General features: G+C 36.4%; 1 protein-coding gene across 1 annotated transcript in view; it reads right to left on the bottom strand.

Annotated features, from left to right (window-relative positions):
* LOC107673945 (F-box/WD repeat-containing protein 4-like) overlaps nucleotides 1-13565 on the bottom strand; it is a 35451-nt gene extending 21886 nt beyond the window's left edge. The window contains exons 1-5 of the mRNA XM_016467793.1: nucleotides 13074-13565; nucleotides 11717-11812; nucleotides 11090-11275; nucleotides 10301-10433; nucleotides 8668-8762 (exon numbers count right to left, since the gene is read on the bottom strand). Coding sequence (XP_016323279.1) covers nucleotides 8668-8762; nucleotides 10301-10433; nucleotides 11090-11275; nucleotides 11717-11812; nucleotides 13074-13258 — 695 coding nt within the window. The 5' untranslated portion in view covers nucleotides 13259-13565. The remainder of the gene's footprint in view (nucleotides 1-8667; nucleotides 8763-10300; nucleotides 10434-11089; nucleotides 11276-11716; nucleotides 11813-13073) is intronic.
* Nucleotides 13566-15460: the final 1895 nt, after the last annotated feature.

Here is a 15460-nt window from a genome sequence, read left to right as displayed (position 1 = left end):
TATATATATATATATATATATATATATATATATAGTGTACACAGCTTTACATCCAAGCAAAATGAGACACACCTACTAGAAAAACCAGGTCAAGTAGTCAAGCTGTATTTTAAGCATGTTAGCTGGTCCATGGTGGCCTACCAGCTCTAACCAGCTGGTTGTCCAGAAGGTCAACCACCTAAACCAGCTTGGTCCAAAAACAAAAAAACAAAAAGCCCTTGTTATTAAAACCATTTATAATCTAGTAAAAAGTGGTAACCTGCAACTGTAACCTTTAAGACTAATTTCTACTTGAAGTAACCAATATAAATTAGTTTGTTGGTATAAAATAATGAATTTAAGTGGATTTAAATTATGTTAAATAATACTGACTAGCATAAAACCACTTAATTTAAATGTTACCATTTTTTTTGTAATAATTTTTTTGATTGTCCTCTCTCAGCAATAGAGTCATTTTATCATATTGGTTCACACACACGCGCACACACACACACACACACACATACACAACATTTATGTAAAGAACAAGACTAAGCTTAACCCTACCCCTAAACCTGACCCTCACACAAATCATTTTTGCAATTAAAAAAAAGTATGTGATTTATAACTGTTTTCTTCATGGGGACTGAAATTTTGTCCCTACAATGTCAAAAATGTCAGAAATGTAAACAAAAATATTTACTATACTTGTGGGGACATTTGATCCCCATAATGTAGGGAATACCTGGACCGACCACACACCACACACACACACACACACACACACACACACACACACACACACACACACACACACACACAAAAGAGGATACCATAAATGAGAAAAGGTGTTGTAAAATCAAAACTTCAATTACTATTTATCTAAAAAGTAATAGAAAGAATGGAAAAAAGAATCAAATAATACTAAATTAAAAATATGATAGTTAAATTGTCATTAATTGTGCAATGATTATAATAAATTAGTAAAATATTTTAAACAGTGAAATAAATCTACTGACTCATCTCAGTCTCTCTTAAAGGCCCATGGGTAAAGACAGGGTTCAAAGGGAGTTTAACCCCCCATGCATTGGCCGTGCAGTGGATGTTGTTCATTTGTTATAGCTGACCCCTGGCTTTGTTCAAGGGGATGTTAGAGTGCTTTCATCTTAGTCCCTAAATATGTTTGAATCTCTTTCCCCCTCTGTGTCGACCCTCCTGCCCCATTCTCCAGCCCAGCTCCCCCAAAACCCCCTCTCGCCCCCCTGTTCAGCTCACACCCGAGTTCACAGACCTTTTGGCTTTCTGTTCATGTCCCCTGCATCTGAGGTCAGAGGAACATTCCATACACCACCTTTTGCTTAGCGGAGTGGAACAGCACCACATCAATTTAGATAAAAAAATACACACACACAAAAAAAAAAAAAGCCATGAGAAAGTCAGCAGCTAGTTTACGCAGACCTCATCACCTGCCACTAATTAAATTACACATTTATCAGGACATCAGATAAAAAATGACTAGGGAGCCATAAAAGACTCTTAAAATTAAACAATTAGGAGCCCAATTTTGTTTACAAATTACAAAACAGTTAATAAACATAAACATGACAAACCGGTTTAAAAAAAAAGTTAAATATTATGGCTCCAACATGCCATTTACCTTAAAGTTTTAATGCATTTTGACACCAAGGATGTTAACTAGAACAGTAACTATAAAGTTTTAATAAGCATTCTAATTCCATGATAATAGGAAAGTTCACACCACAGCTATAACCATAATGACAAAGAAGAACAAAGTTGTTGGAATCATTTTCAGAAGATTTTTTTTCCAGCTGATGAAGATAAAAACATTGACAGCCAATCAGAATCCACTTGATTTCAAAGAGCTTTTAATGTAGCAGATGACAAAAAAGCAGATGTAGCATTTAATGTAGCAGATGACAAAAATGCAGCACGCACTATATTGTATAGTAACAGAATGTTATGGTCCATTGGTGTAGAAGCTAATATAATTATCTTTATAATTATTGTCCTTGGTGTGAACAGGCTTCTGCTCTAAAACAAAGATTACCTCACTATGCTATAGAATGACCAATATTTTGCTGTGACAATGTATTTCTAATCACAAATAATGGTTCTTGTTTAATTAGAATATTAAACAGACATAACCATAAAATGACTCACTGGAAATCACAGGGGAATCAGTTGTGAACCTAGTAGCAGCTCTAAACGATCTAATTCAAATTGCGAACTCGAGTTTGAAACTGTGAATCTTTTTGACTGATCATTAAAAAAAACAATTTGAGTAATTTGTTCATGAATTGCACATCACGGCTCCCACTGTTTTCCATACAGCAGAAAGATATAGGAGGAGATACCTGACGATACCGAAAGCTTTATTACCGAACTGATATCGCTTTATTTACCTGACATTCCATCCAAGCAGATTTTAAATTATTGTCACATTTTGTGTCACATTTCTTACCGTTTCGGTCACAGTCTTGAGCTCCATTTATAATGCCCTGGATCTGCACCACTTGTGCTAGTACTGTTATTTCCATTTGGAAATTTAAATCTTTTTTTTTTTCCCTTTCTTCCCATTTGGAACTACAGGCTGCTTAGCAAAATGCTGAAGCATTCTGACACAGAACAGATTTGACACAGATTTAAAATTTTCACTGTCAACAAATGCTATTTTAAGTTAAATATGATCTATTTTAGTATTGTGACAATGTATCAGAACTTTTATGTCAACGGACTTAACTCTGTCTGTCTAAGAAAGACACAAACAGTCGTGCATTACACCACAGCCACAGAGTAGAACTCCCCAGCTAACTTCTGAGCAAAAATGCTTTTTAAGGAATAACAAAAGTTTCCATCTCAAATGCGCCTGGAGAACACCTGTATGTGGCATGTGTGTAATGATCTGCTTGTGCAAAGCCTGCATAGAAGGGGCATATTGACTGCAATTATTCAGGACACCACCTGCAGTCAGAGGCTATAGCTCCCATGCTGTGCTTTCAGTAGTTAGCGCCCTGTATTTAACGTGTGGGAACGCACATTCTGTCCGTTATCGCTTTATTGTTGCAGACTCTTTCTTTTCCCCTTTTTTAACTAATTGAATTCTTGACTCCTAAGACACGGCTCGCCGTCCCAGCCTTAAGAGAGAGAGAGATGAGAAGCAAAATGAATGACATGAATTTCACTCTTTTCTCCTTCTCTCTTTCTCTTTGCTTGAATGAGGTGGAGCAAAGGGGGTGAAATTGGGGCGGGGTGAGCTTAGGGTGGTATAGAGGAGTACGTCTCGATGTACTTTCATACTGAGGGTCATAGGTCACGCTCCCTCCGTTTGCCAGAGTGGTGTTTTGGGGGCGGTTTATCCAACAATCATTTTCTCTGGAAAATTTCAAAGGCAGTACCCCTGCAACATCTTTGTAGTTGTGCTTGACCAACTCGAAACAAAACAGGCCTCCCCAAAAAGAAGCCTTTCTCACTTCTCCTCGGGGTTGCTTCTCTTTTTGACGCTTGCGCCCTGTTCCTTTTCATCCTCCCTGCCTGGTCGCTGTGGGCTCATTGCGACTACTGAGGTAGTGTGTACTGTGCTCTTTGAGGCAGTTAGAGAGAAGGAGCGCTTCTGTCCATCGTGACATGGCCTATCCCATCATAACATACAAGAAGCACAAAATTATCAATATCTGCTATCTGTGTTTAGATTCCCTGCATAAAACATTGATTAGCCGTGTTTAAAAACTCCCTGGGTGATGAACAGATACAAATATATGCGCAATTTGTATTAGCCAATGAGGAAAAGCTCATTTGATCATCCAAGTGAGGCCACTTCATCTAAACTATAATTAAACAATGTCCGAAAATCTAAATGAACATAATTCTCTTAAGATCTGCGAGAGAGATGTGCATGTGGAATTAACAAGACCAAATTACACATTTCAGGCTAACAATTACACATCGTTTCTACATTCTCTGCAAGTGAAGTGCTGACATCAAGCTAAAAACAGGCAAACCCAAACCCCAGTTTATATCAAACAAGCTTAATGAACTAACTGACAGACTCTGTGCTGCATGTGTGTGCGATAAATGCAAGAGAAAGAGTAGCCGACGTACCTTACATATACTCTGGCTAGAGTTACCCAGGCCTGGATGGATTCTTCCAGACTCAACAAGTCCCATCTTGTCGGTTAAAATCTGTCATGTCTGACACTACAGGAAACTATTTATCACAAGATGTGCTTCCTACTAATTCTACATCTAGTGGTAAAAAGGGAACGACAAAGACCTTTAAATGGGATGGGTCAGACAGACACAAGGAGTGAAGAACGGCATGTCTGAAGGATATTAGATATTCAATGTCCAGTGCCTGCAATATTTAGGTGAAATTGTTTAATAAAAATACATTAAAACTGTAATAAAATAATAAAGAGTCAAATATTACAATAAAAAATAAATTAATGTAAATACATTTTTTTTGTTTTTGAAAGTGTATTATGTTCACCAAGGCTACATTAATTTGGTCAAACATATAGTAATATTGTGAAATATTATTAACAATATTGAATAACTGTTTTCTATTTTTTATATAGTTCAAAATGTAATAGTTAATATTGCTTAATAACTGCTTAATATTTTTGTGGAAACAATGATTCATTTTTAAGGATTGGATGAATAGAAAATTCAAAAGAACAGCATTTACTATTTTGTAAAATAATAAATGTCTTTACTGTCACGACTGATCAATTTACTGCAGAAAAAAAGGCATTAATTTCTTTCAATCTTTCTGACCCCAAACTTTTTAACGGTAGTTATAATTTTGAACAGTAAAATAATTTCTTGAAAGACAATTAGTTGATCATGTCATTAAGCAATGAAATTTGTAAGGAAAAGTAATTTATTTGCCATTGTATTGCCTTCATCCATTTCACCCAGATTTCACATGCAAATATGAACATGAACATGGGAGTATCTCTGGTGGAATAAGGAAATAAAATACTTTATTTTTCTAATAATCCATAAGACCGCAAATTGTGTGATTAGGGAATAAGCAAGAGCTAAGAAGTCTACAGTACATATGGTGGTTATGAAAGAGAGCATGCAGGGTAATTGCCATGTAAACTGTCAACCAATTTTAGCTCCAATTACAGCAACTGAAAGTTGAGTAAAAAAACAAAACAACAACAACAAAAAAAGAGTAGCTTTCTCCTCTGAGAGCCACATTACCAACTGAACAAGTCATTCCAGGTCCTAAAACAGTGTCCTCAAGAAGAAATGTATGATAATCAGAGGCCATTAGTAGCAATCAGGGCCCTTCCTCGCAGAGAAGCAGATGAATCAACATTTGGGGTGAGAGTCTGAAGTCTGACATGGCAGACAAAGACTAGACTGAGATGGGGGAATTGGGGGGGTGAGTCAGTCAAGCTCACGGGTTACAGATCAAGAATCAGGAATCATTTGGGCTGCTGTGAATACCATTTTTTTCCCCCTTCAACATGGCCGCTTCTGTCTCTTTGATATGAGATTGTAAATGGAAGAACAGAAGAGCAACCCACTGTGCAGGGAGCCAGAGTGCCCATTACCTTCGCGATGGGAGAGGGGCCTTTTTTTTTGGAGCGGTCTCACAGTTAAGGATGGGACTGCTAGCCATATGACACCATTTAGGGAATTTCAGAGCTAGCGTTCACATTGCAACATCAGCTGTGAAAGTCATGCAGTCACCGTGGAGTTCTTCAAAGCTGCACAGGGCCGGTCCTGTCCACCGCTTGCACACATTACGCTCTGATATAACTAGTGAAAAACCTGAGAAGATGGTCCAATATGAAAGGATAAAATGCAGAGAAAAACCCAGGTGCCTAAAATTGTAAAAAGCAATCTCAGAAATAGGACAAGGGCCACTGGATATGGTTAGGATCAGTGCCTGCAAAAAGATAGACGACAGTCAGCCTTGGCATTTGGCATCCCACTAACAGACCTTCAGATAACGTTCCTTGGAAAAAAACGACAGCAAAAGGGAGGGAGGGTTACGGAACAGACGAGAAGGGAGGTTAAAAAAGAAATAAATACAAATCAGAGCCTGAGCAAATGTCAGTTTTACTAAGTTATTCAAAATCCATTAATGGAAGTGGAAATTCTTTCTTACAATGGGTTTGTGCTTCCAGAACCACAGAGAAATATGTTTTAAATGTCTGATTATATGTTAGTTCAGAGATTCATACTGCTGAAAAGCTCAGAATAAATAAATATTTATATTATAATAAATCTTAAAAGTTGTAAGTTATAAAATATGAAAAAAGCTAAATAAATACTGTAATAAATAATTACATTTTTACTTTTTCATTTTTTTGAAAGAAGTCTCTTATGCTCACCAAGACTGCATCTATTTAACTAAAATACAGCAAAAACTGTAATATTGTGATTTTTTTTACAAAATTTAATTTATTCCTGTGATGGCAAAGCAGACCTTTCATTACTCCAGCCTTTAGTGTCACATGATCTTTCAGAAATTATTATCAATGTTGAAAAATGGTTGTGCTGCTTAATATTATTGTGGGAAACAATTTTTTTTTCTTCAGGATTCATTGACAAATAGAAAATTCCAGGGAACAGCATTTATCTGAAATAGGAATCTTTGGTAACATTATAAATGTCTTTACTATCACTGTTGGTCAATTTAATGCATCCTTGCTAAATACAAACATTAATGTCTTATGAATGGTAGCGTATTTGCAAGACATTCACAATCCTTTTAATTTTTACAGTATAAATAAATCTCTATACATGAAAATTTACAGTTGTCTATATTTTTTAGGAATGGGTTCGGTGCAAATCTTTATTTCAAATCAGTTTCATCAACTTCTCCCACTGTCAATGTGTGAAGTTTGGTCCATTATCTGGGTCCAGCGATCGGTTTCAGAGGCCTGCTATTTCAGCCATCAAATTGGAGAATTAATGATGTGGATAATCGTCTCTTTCTTTAAAATCTAAATTCTTTGCTGTGGAGACGGGGCTGCGGGGATTAATGACTCGGCTGAGTGACTAAAACTGTGTTGAACCATTGCATCTGCTCAAGTAGCAGTGGCTTTCTTCAGCTACACGCTGGCCTTGTCGTGACAAAAGATGAGAACGTGTCCTTTAGTGTCTCCCGGCGCACAGTGTTTCCATTCTTCCAGCAGTGCTGTGAAGGTGCATTTGACGGACCAGGGGCAGGTGGAGGCTCTGCGCTAGTGTTACAGCTTTATGTGCCTGCGTGTCATTAAACGTGTGGGAGTATACATGGCCGAGCAATCAAAGGCAGCAGGAGCAAAGGCAACCCCGCTTCACCATAATATCCTGCACGGTTTTTTCCTCTCTCTCCCTCTTCGCCTGTCTCACTCCATCCCACACTTGTTTAAACAGCTCATCACATCGGGAAACTTCCCAGATGTATTGAGGGAGAAACGGTTAACCAGTTGTAGACTGAAACAGCTTGCTAAAGTCCAAAAGCCTGTAACGATTTATCAACTGAATGGTTCAACACATTTCTGTGTTTAAAAAGTCAAGAAACACAAAGAAACATTCAATGATGTATCGTCACTGTCCTGGTGAGAGTTAAGAAGCGGGAAAAACATTGTAGGTTACATTTGAGAATTATAGAACCACAAAATGGGTCTTTTTTCACACCATAAGAGGGCAAAATTCTGCTTTCTAAGCCTTTAGGGGCCGGGATCACATTCTTCTCCATCTGCATTTCAGAGGTGTGAACTAATTTACTTCAAAGCAATGGCATGGCAATAAATTGAAGAGTATGTATTAAAAAAGGGTCTGGCCACCTGCTTTGGGTTGCCCTGTCTATGACCACTTCACCTCACGAGCCGTAACGATGCCGCCACCCCCACCTCGCTCTTTTAAACCCACTGATACATTCATTATTTGAAAGATCTCAAATTCTCTTTGATGAAAGCTAAGGTTGATGTTCAGGTCTGTTGGTGATTCATATAGTGAGAAGAACAGAGGAAATCAGTAAGTATGAAGTAAGTGGCAGAATCAAACACACACTGTCTAACAAAGGGACGGCCTAAAAACTGGAAGAGCATCACGGATACAGTAGAAAGAAATACACTGTTCAAAAATCTGAATCTGCTAGGGAAAATGCTTCTATTTTGCACAACAATTTGACAGAAAAGTTTAATTGAACTATCAACATTTTTCATTTTGAAAATCTGTATCTGATGGCTGTATTTGACCTAGAAATTGTGCGGAAGAATATCTATATCCTATTTCTGTGTTCATCAATGTTTCTTGATTGAAATTATTAAATTTTTTTCTGTTTATTTCCAGGTTTAAATTAGATTTTGAATCCCAGATTTTAAATTGGTCTCAGGCCACTGTATATTTGCTGTCACAGAATAATTTACCTGTCGTTTCAAACCAGTATGACTTTCTTCTGTGGAACATAAAAGAAGATATTTTGAGAAATGTCTGTTTGGTTACCAAGAGTTTGTGTTCCACAGAAGAAAGTAAGTCATTCAAGTTTGGAACGACATGACTTTATCTAATATCCAAAATCAGGGACTGACGGCACTTAATTAATCAAACACTGGAAGAAAGGTCTTTGGTAGACTATATTCTAAGCCTTATTAAGACTCTTAACCACAAAGACTAGACAAATCTCATGGCACAACTGAATCATGAGTACAGACTTACCATAGAGATGGACTGATGGCCACCGACCACACTCTGTCATATGTGGGGATTGTATGTAAGCACTGTCCAAATCGATCAGGAGTCAGAGCCCAAATCTAAAATGAAATTACAAACAGTACAAAAATCACAAGTCATTTAGACATTAACTAACACTCCCGTATGCTTTTTAAAAAAAAGAAATTAATAATTTTTTCCAGAAAAGATTCATTAAACTGATCAAAAGTTACAGTTTTACTTTGTTACAAAAAAGTAAATTTCAAATAAATATATAGTTCAGTCATGAAACTCTAGATGGCGCAGGCTGACGGTGTGTTAACGTAACTGATGATATTCAGAGAGTTAAATGACTTGGCATAAGCTGATTGGTTCGTGCTGCATATACAGCCAATGAGCTCACTGCCTTGCATTTATATGGCTGGCTAGCATTCACTTGAGATTCCTGCAGCGCGCTTTCAGAGTTCTCTGAAATCCTCCACCTTCCCCAGCTCCACCTGTATAGATCTGCTACGGGGTTATTTTATATGCTATTTGTGCAGCAGCAGTATGTCTTAAATACTCACGGCACCGTATCGCCATATACATTGGCAGCAGCAATAATCTATAACTACAGCAATAACCAACAGCAGCAGCAATTCAGCAGCAGCGTAGCAGATCTGTTCTGCCAAGACCAAATACATTAACACTGTCATATCCATCACCATGCTAAAATGTTCCGAGAGTTGTCATGAGTTATTTTGAACTTTCTAAATATATATAAAAAATATATATATCACGGTTTCCACAAAAATATGAACCAGCACAAATGTTTTCAACATTGATAATAATAAGAAATGTTTGAATAAAATGTAGCTTTGGCATCACAGTAATAAATTACATTTTAAAATATATAACAATGGAAATAAATTATTTTAAATTGTAACAACATTTTATAATATTACAGTTTTTTTTTTTGATCACATAAATTCAGAGACATTCAAAGCATGAGAGACTTCTTTCACATTAAAAAAAAAAACAATGACCCCAAACTTTTGAATGGTAGTGTATTTTGAATAACAAAAGGAGTAAATGTTTAAAGTCAACCAGTTGTAAAAATGCATTGCTTCTATAGGAAGCATGAATTCCTGATGTCTTTCCAAGGTGTTTCTCAAAAATAAGTGCATAGCATTGCTAGGATGACGGGATGATTCTATGACATCATACCAAACTGGTTCCAAATTGACAGATTTAAAGGGGTCCTATTATGCTTTTTCACTTTTTTAACTTTAGTCAGTGTGTAGTGTGTATGTTTGGGCATAAAAAAGATCTAGAAAGTTACAAATCTCAAAGTCCACTCCAAAGGGAGATATTTCGTTTTAAAAAAATCCCTTTTCAAGAACTACAATGAACGGCTCGTTTGGACTACAGCGTTTGTTTTCCGGGCTTTGTGATAAAAAAAAAGATTTACTTCCCACTATTGCATACTAACTGTCTCCTGTAACAAAATTCTTCTCAACACTGGACATGTAACTTTCAAAATTCACTTTTTTTCTTTTCACTCACTGTGTGGAATTTAATGCAAGACACCTAGTCATGGACATAGCTATATATTTACTTAAATTAAAGCAAGAGAAGAACATACAGTGCACAATCTCACCTTTGCGGTCTTGTCTCTGGAGCCACTGACTATCACACCCCCTTTAGAGTCAATGCAGTTCACCTCCTGATTGTGACCATAATACTCCACAGAGTAATCACTTCCTCTGTCATGAACAATTATTTTACCATCACTGGAAAAACAGACAAACAGAGTAATGATTGGTAGCAATACTACATACATTTTTTGTTTAATTAAAGAAGGGCATTATAGCAAATAAACATCAATGAGATATAATAAAAAAGCTTTGCTGTTCACTGTATGTGTATTGTTCAGTACTGTATTTTATGACTGTTTGTAAGCTGTCTGTGAGTGATTTGAAAGGCACCTATAAATAAAATGCATTATTATTATTATTATAATTAGAGTTATGTGTTTTAAAGCAAACTATCCCAAACAATCAAACCACTAAGTGTGGAATCACTGCATGGCTGAACTACTGTAGTTAATATTTTACTATGTTTAAATGTAGGAAATACCTAGTGGCCCAATAACAAAAAAGAAGGAAAACTAGCACATTCCTGTTTCACCATTCAACCGAAGAATACTAGTGGCCGATAGACTTTGTGTGCTAATGGAAATTACATCAATTTCAATTTTTTTTTTAAAAAGTGTAAATATTATTTTACTTTATTATAATAATCAACACAGCAACCATATTATAAGATTTGAAGATGTGATTCCTTATCAAATCTGTTCATATGTTTGCTGACTTGATAATTATAATAATAAAAAATAAAAAAAGACTAAACGATTATAAAGATCTTTAAGCAGTGAACGTGGATTTACCCTCCTGCACTGATAAGGTGTGTGTCTGTCAGAGTGAATCTGCACACGTCTTCTTGGTGTCCGGAGAACAGGGCCACTCGACTGTTCTGTAACTTTCCCCCGTCAGCTCTCAGATGGTACGCACTGATATTTGCTGCCTGAGAGAGATACAGCACATCACAGTCCAGCTGTATCCATGGCAGCAAGCTGTGGGCGAACAATCAAGGAATGGAAATTACTCCTACACGTTTATTCTGTAGTCCAATCTGTATCTTGGGGCTTAAGGTGACGAGGAGGCTAACAAAAAAACACAATAATGTCTTGTCCATATTGGCAAGGTCAACTACACACCCTAAGTCAGAGGATAAATGTATGAAAAATATGTATTCTGGGGTTGGACAATGAAAGTATGACATCTTCCAACTTACTTTTAAATTCCTTTTTTCCCTTCTCGCTTTCGAAGTACAGGGTGGGTCACATTATAACCATTTTATTTTACTCGTTCAAGCAATTGTACTTTTGCATCTGCATGTGGCTAGTTATTTTATAGAAAATTCAAGTTATTTATGCTTCCAATTTTGATACAGCCAAAGTAAATAGAGTGTATATAAATTACTTATATATAAACAATATAAAATAATAACTCACTTAATTCTCCATTTTAAAAGGACTTCTTTTCGACAGACTCCATGGATCCAGTTGTGGGACACCCTCACTCTGTCCTTAAGAGGAATAGAAGGACACCTGAAAAAATTGGAGAATGATCAGGGGACTGATGGTTGAGATTATTTGAGCTTACTTTAGATAAATGGCAAAATAAAGGAAATGCTGTATTCAGGCCCCCCTTTAGAAGCAGACTAAAATGCGCCTGAAATTACATGCAGTTTCTTTATAGGTCTTTCCTTCCAGCAGACAGTGAAGACTATTTAGCAGATATGCACACTTACTTTAGGCATATAAATTCTTATATCATAAACTTAAAAATAAACAGATCTGTCAGCCTATTTGTTTGTGTGTCATTTGTGATTACAATACAGTATGAAAAATATTGTAATCATTTTGGCTGGTGTAAGTGAGCTTATAATGCAAATGTTCATGACTTGACATTTTCCACAAAAAGGACACAGCAGCACAGGATCTGAAACTTGTACTTTTTTAAAACAAATGGTCATTAAAAGGTGGTTAACCTTCTGCTTAACCTTCGGAACACAATCTCAATCAAACTAAATACAGTTTTTTCATTTTCTATTTATTTGCTGTGGGGTTTGAAATCTTACCAACCCTGCCATCAAAGTTTGGGAGTAACGTCTACACCCAGTTTAAAACCCTGATTTGTGTGATTTAGCCATTTTAAAGCAAAAACATTAAATCATCATGAATGACATAAACCTATATTTTCCATAAATAATTAAAATACTTTTTTTTGTGGAATGTTTGAGCTTTGAGCTTGACAAATAAACCCAACATTAATATTTCTGTAAAAATTAAGACAATACAATTTATTATTATTATTATATTTTTGGGTCGGTGGAAGTGTAACATTTTAAGAACTTTATCTTACATTTTTGTAATAATAAACGAAGAGAATTATATGGTAACAGGTTGCATGCGAAATTTAAGACATATCGATATTAGTCCTCACAAAATGCACACTTCGTATTCGTGGAAAGTGACTGAAGTGATAGTTCAGTTTGGTCTAATCTAAAAATTAATACGAAGAAAAAACAGATTGACTATAATCCAACATCCTATTCATCTGCTTATAGATATTAGGCCTACTTTTCCAATTTATTGTCTTGAGGTACCGCTCACGTACTAGTTGCGCCTGTAAACAACATCCACGTGACTATCAGCGTAAGAACGGAACTGAATTTCAACGTACGCAGTTTCTATTACGTCACGACTGCTGTGAATACCCGTTGCCCTACGCAGTCTACGTAGTTCTGTTATTCTATGCGTAGAACAATTAGCTAGCAACACAGCTAGTGTATCTCAAAATCCTTACAAATCTATTCCTTGTCGTGTCAAGCCAGTGTTAATAATGTCTTTAGCTATTTTCCTCCAAACAGCGTCTCTGGAGATGAACATGTAGCTTCTCTTGCACGCTTGAGAGAGGCGGCAAAGCGATCTGGGATCCAGGTAGGACAGGACGAGGAAGAGCACATCCTCGGGTAACTGAAACAGAAACATCGCGGCTTCTTCTCCAGATCAGCGCCTCTTTTCTTTGTCACGCTGTGTCTGCCTCCACTAATATGAAGGGTAATATTGAGAGGACACTCGTCGGTTTGACTCCACAGTACGCAGAAGCCCATGTTTTTCTCAAAGCGCGTAGTCACAGACAGTAAGCGAAAGAAGACATCACAACCAGTAGAGTCACGTGATCCACTGTGCGCAGTGTAGTGAAGGACTAGAGCCAGTGAGCCATCCGGTTTTCTGTGGTGCCTTTCATTCAGACTGTATGAACAGTTGCTGGAGCTTCTACTGTTTTTTTTTTCTTTTACTGTTGATGATGATGATTTTTGGCTATATATATATTAATTATGGAATCAATTGAAATATTAACTTACGAAAAATAAAAACATTCTGAAAAGAAAGGAAAGGGAACAAAAATTCTTCCTTTTCTTCCAAAAGCAAATTCAAGATGCATAATATTTGGGGATGCATATGGGCATTACATTGTAAAGAATGTAATCTAATATAAAAATATCTTTTGGTAGTTTTTTGTTGTTGTTGTTAATTACAAGCATTGAGGACTTTTTCAGTGACCCCATTTCTAGTAAAAAAAAATTTTGGTATGCACTTTTCACATTTTTGTAAATATTGTATTTACTATGCAGAATACGTTCACAAAGAGATATATACAATATAACATCTTTCTTATAGTGGTTTTGTCAGTGGTGAGCATGATAAGGATGATGACACCATGGAAATTCATTGGAGTTTCATTGCTAATGATTTAATTTTTATTAAAAAAATAAAAATCTGGGGGAAAAAAACAGCCTGGTTTCCATATAAACAATGTGTTATCTATCTCATGAGATTACTTCAATAAAAAAAGAAAAGATTTCAAAATGACCAAATATAGTCAGATTAGTCATTCAAAATCTACTCAAACCTCTCCTTGATAAGTTGCATGCACAGGGGGAAAAAAAATTAGAAAATTCATTTGTATTATAAAAATGAGTGTTAGAAAAAAATAGATAATTTGGAAGCATTTTCATTTATTTAGTGGTCAAAGCCATTTTACACCATTATCAAGTCAAGTCAAGTCTGCTTTATTGTCAATTCTTCCACATGTACAGCACATACACACAGAGAATTGAAATTGCGTTACTCTCAGACCCTTGGTGCATACAGATAACACTAACAGTAGAACATAAATACAGATAGATACAGATTTAAATATAAAATACAACTATACAATTATACAAATAAGGTAAAATGTAAAAAAATATATAAAGCAGCACAAGGCGCATGGCAGATAGAGTGCAAACCAGTGAAGTAAACAACAGTGCAGATATAATGATTGTAGTGCAAAAGAGCTTATTCAGACTGATTAAAGTGACAGTGTGTGTGTGTATTTGGGAGGGGGGAGTGGGAGAGTCCATCAGAGGGTCAGAGTTCAGTGGCATTATGAGCTTACATTGAAGAAACAACAAAAAATTAATGGCTTTTTAAGGTATTTAAAGCATGTTTTAATGCATACGTTACTACAGGACTTGTTTGAAAGTAATTGCTTTATCTCATAGATTTGTGAAACTATTTAACTAAAAGGCATGCAATAAAAGAAGCATTTCACAGTCCAGACACAGAATTGAGGTTTATTATTATTCGTCTTCTCCTCTCATCTCTTGTGCCTCTATAGACGTTATTTCTCTGAAGACATGCTCAGTTGCTTGTGGAATGCAATTTTGTTCTTTTCTTTCCTCGGCCTGTCCTCCAATCACTCAGCTTGTCCACCCCTCACTCTATGGCACATTCAATTGCCTTGATGTTTTTTCTTCTTCTTCCTCTTCTTTTTGAATGGTGAGTGTCTTGTAATTGACAGAGGACCCCATCTCATGTAAGCATTCACCGCTTGTCATTCTACAACATGTTTTTTATATTAGTGCCACAATGGGGCCATTTGATCCTAGGTTATGGTATGTGATTGTCAGTAATGCGACTACTTGGTGGCTGCCTTTGTTTGAACCAAAGTGGTGGCCTGACCTCAGTCCATTCAGTGTGGAGACCAAGTTACACAGGCCTCTGTATCCTTTTACTTTTCCTTATCTCCGTTACTGAAACGAGTTTAGTTCAATACACTGTCACAAATATTACCTCTGTAACAGCTTCAGCCTCATCCTCTCTCTCTCTCTCTCTCTCTCTCTCTCTCTCTCTCTCTCTCTCTCT

The sequence above is a fragment of the Sinocyclocheilus anshuiensis genome, unplaced genomic scaffold, assembly GCF_001515605.1.
Source record: "Sinocyclocheilus anshuiensis isolate Anshui unplaced genomic scaffold, SAMN03320099.WGS_v1.1 scaffold292, whole genome shotgun sequence".
In the NCBI taxonomy this organism is placed as follows: domain Eukaryota; kingdom Metazoa; phylum Chordata; class Actinopteri; order Cypriniformes; family Cyprinidae; genus Sinocyclocheilus; species Sinocyclocheilus anshuiensis.
The sequence above is the reverse complement of the archived record's forward strand: the minus strand, read 5'-3'. Positions and strand labels throughout refer to the sequence as shown.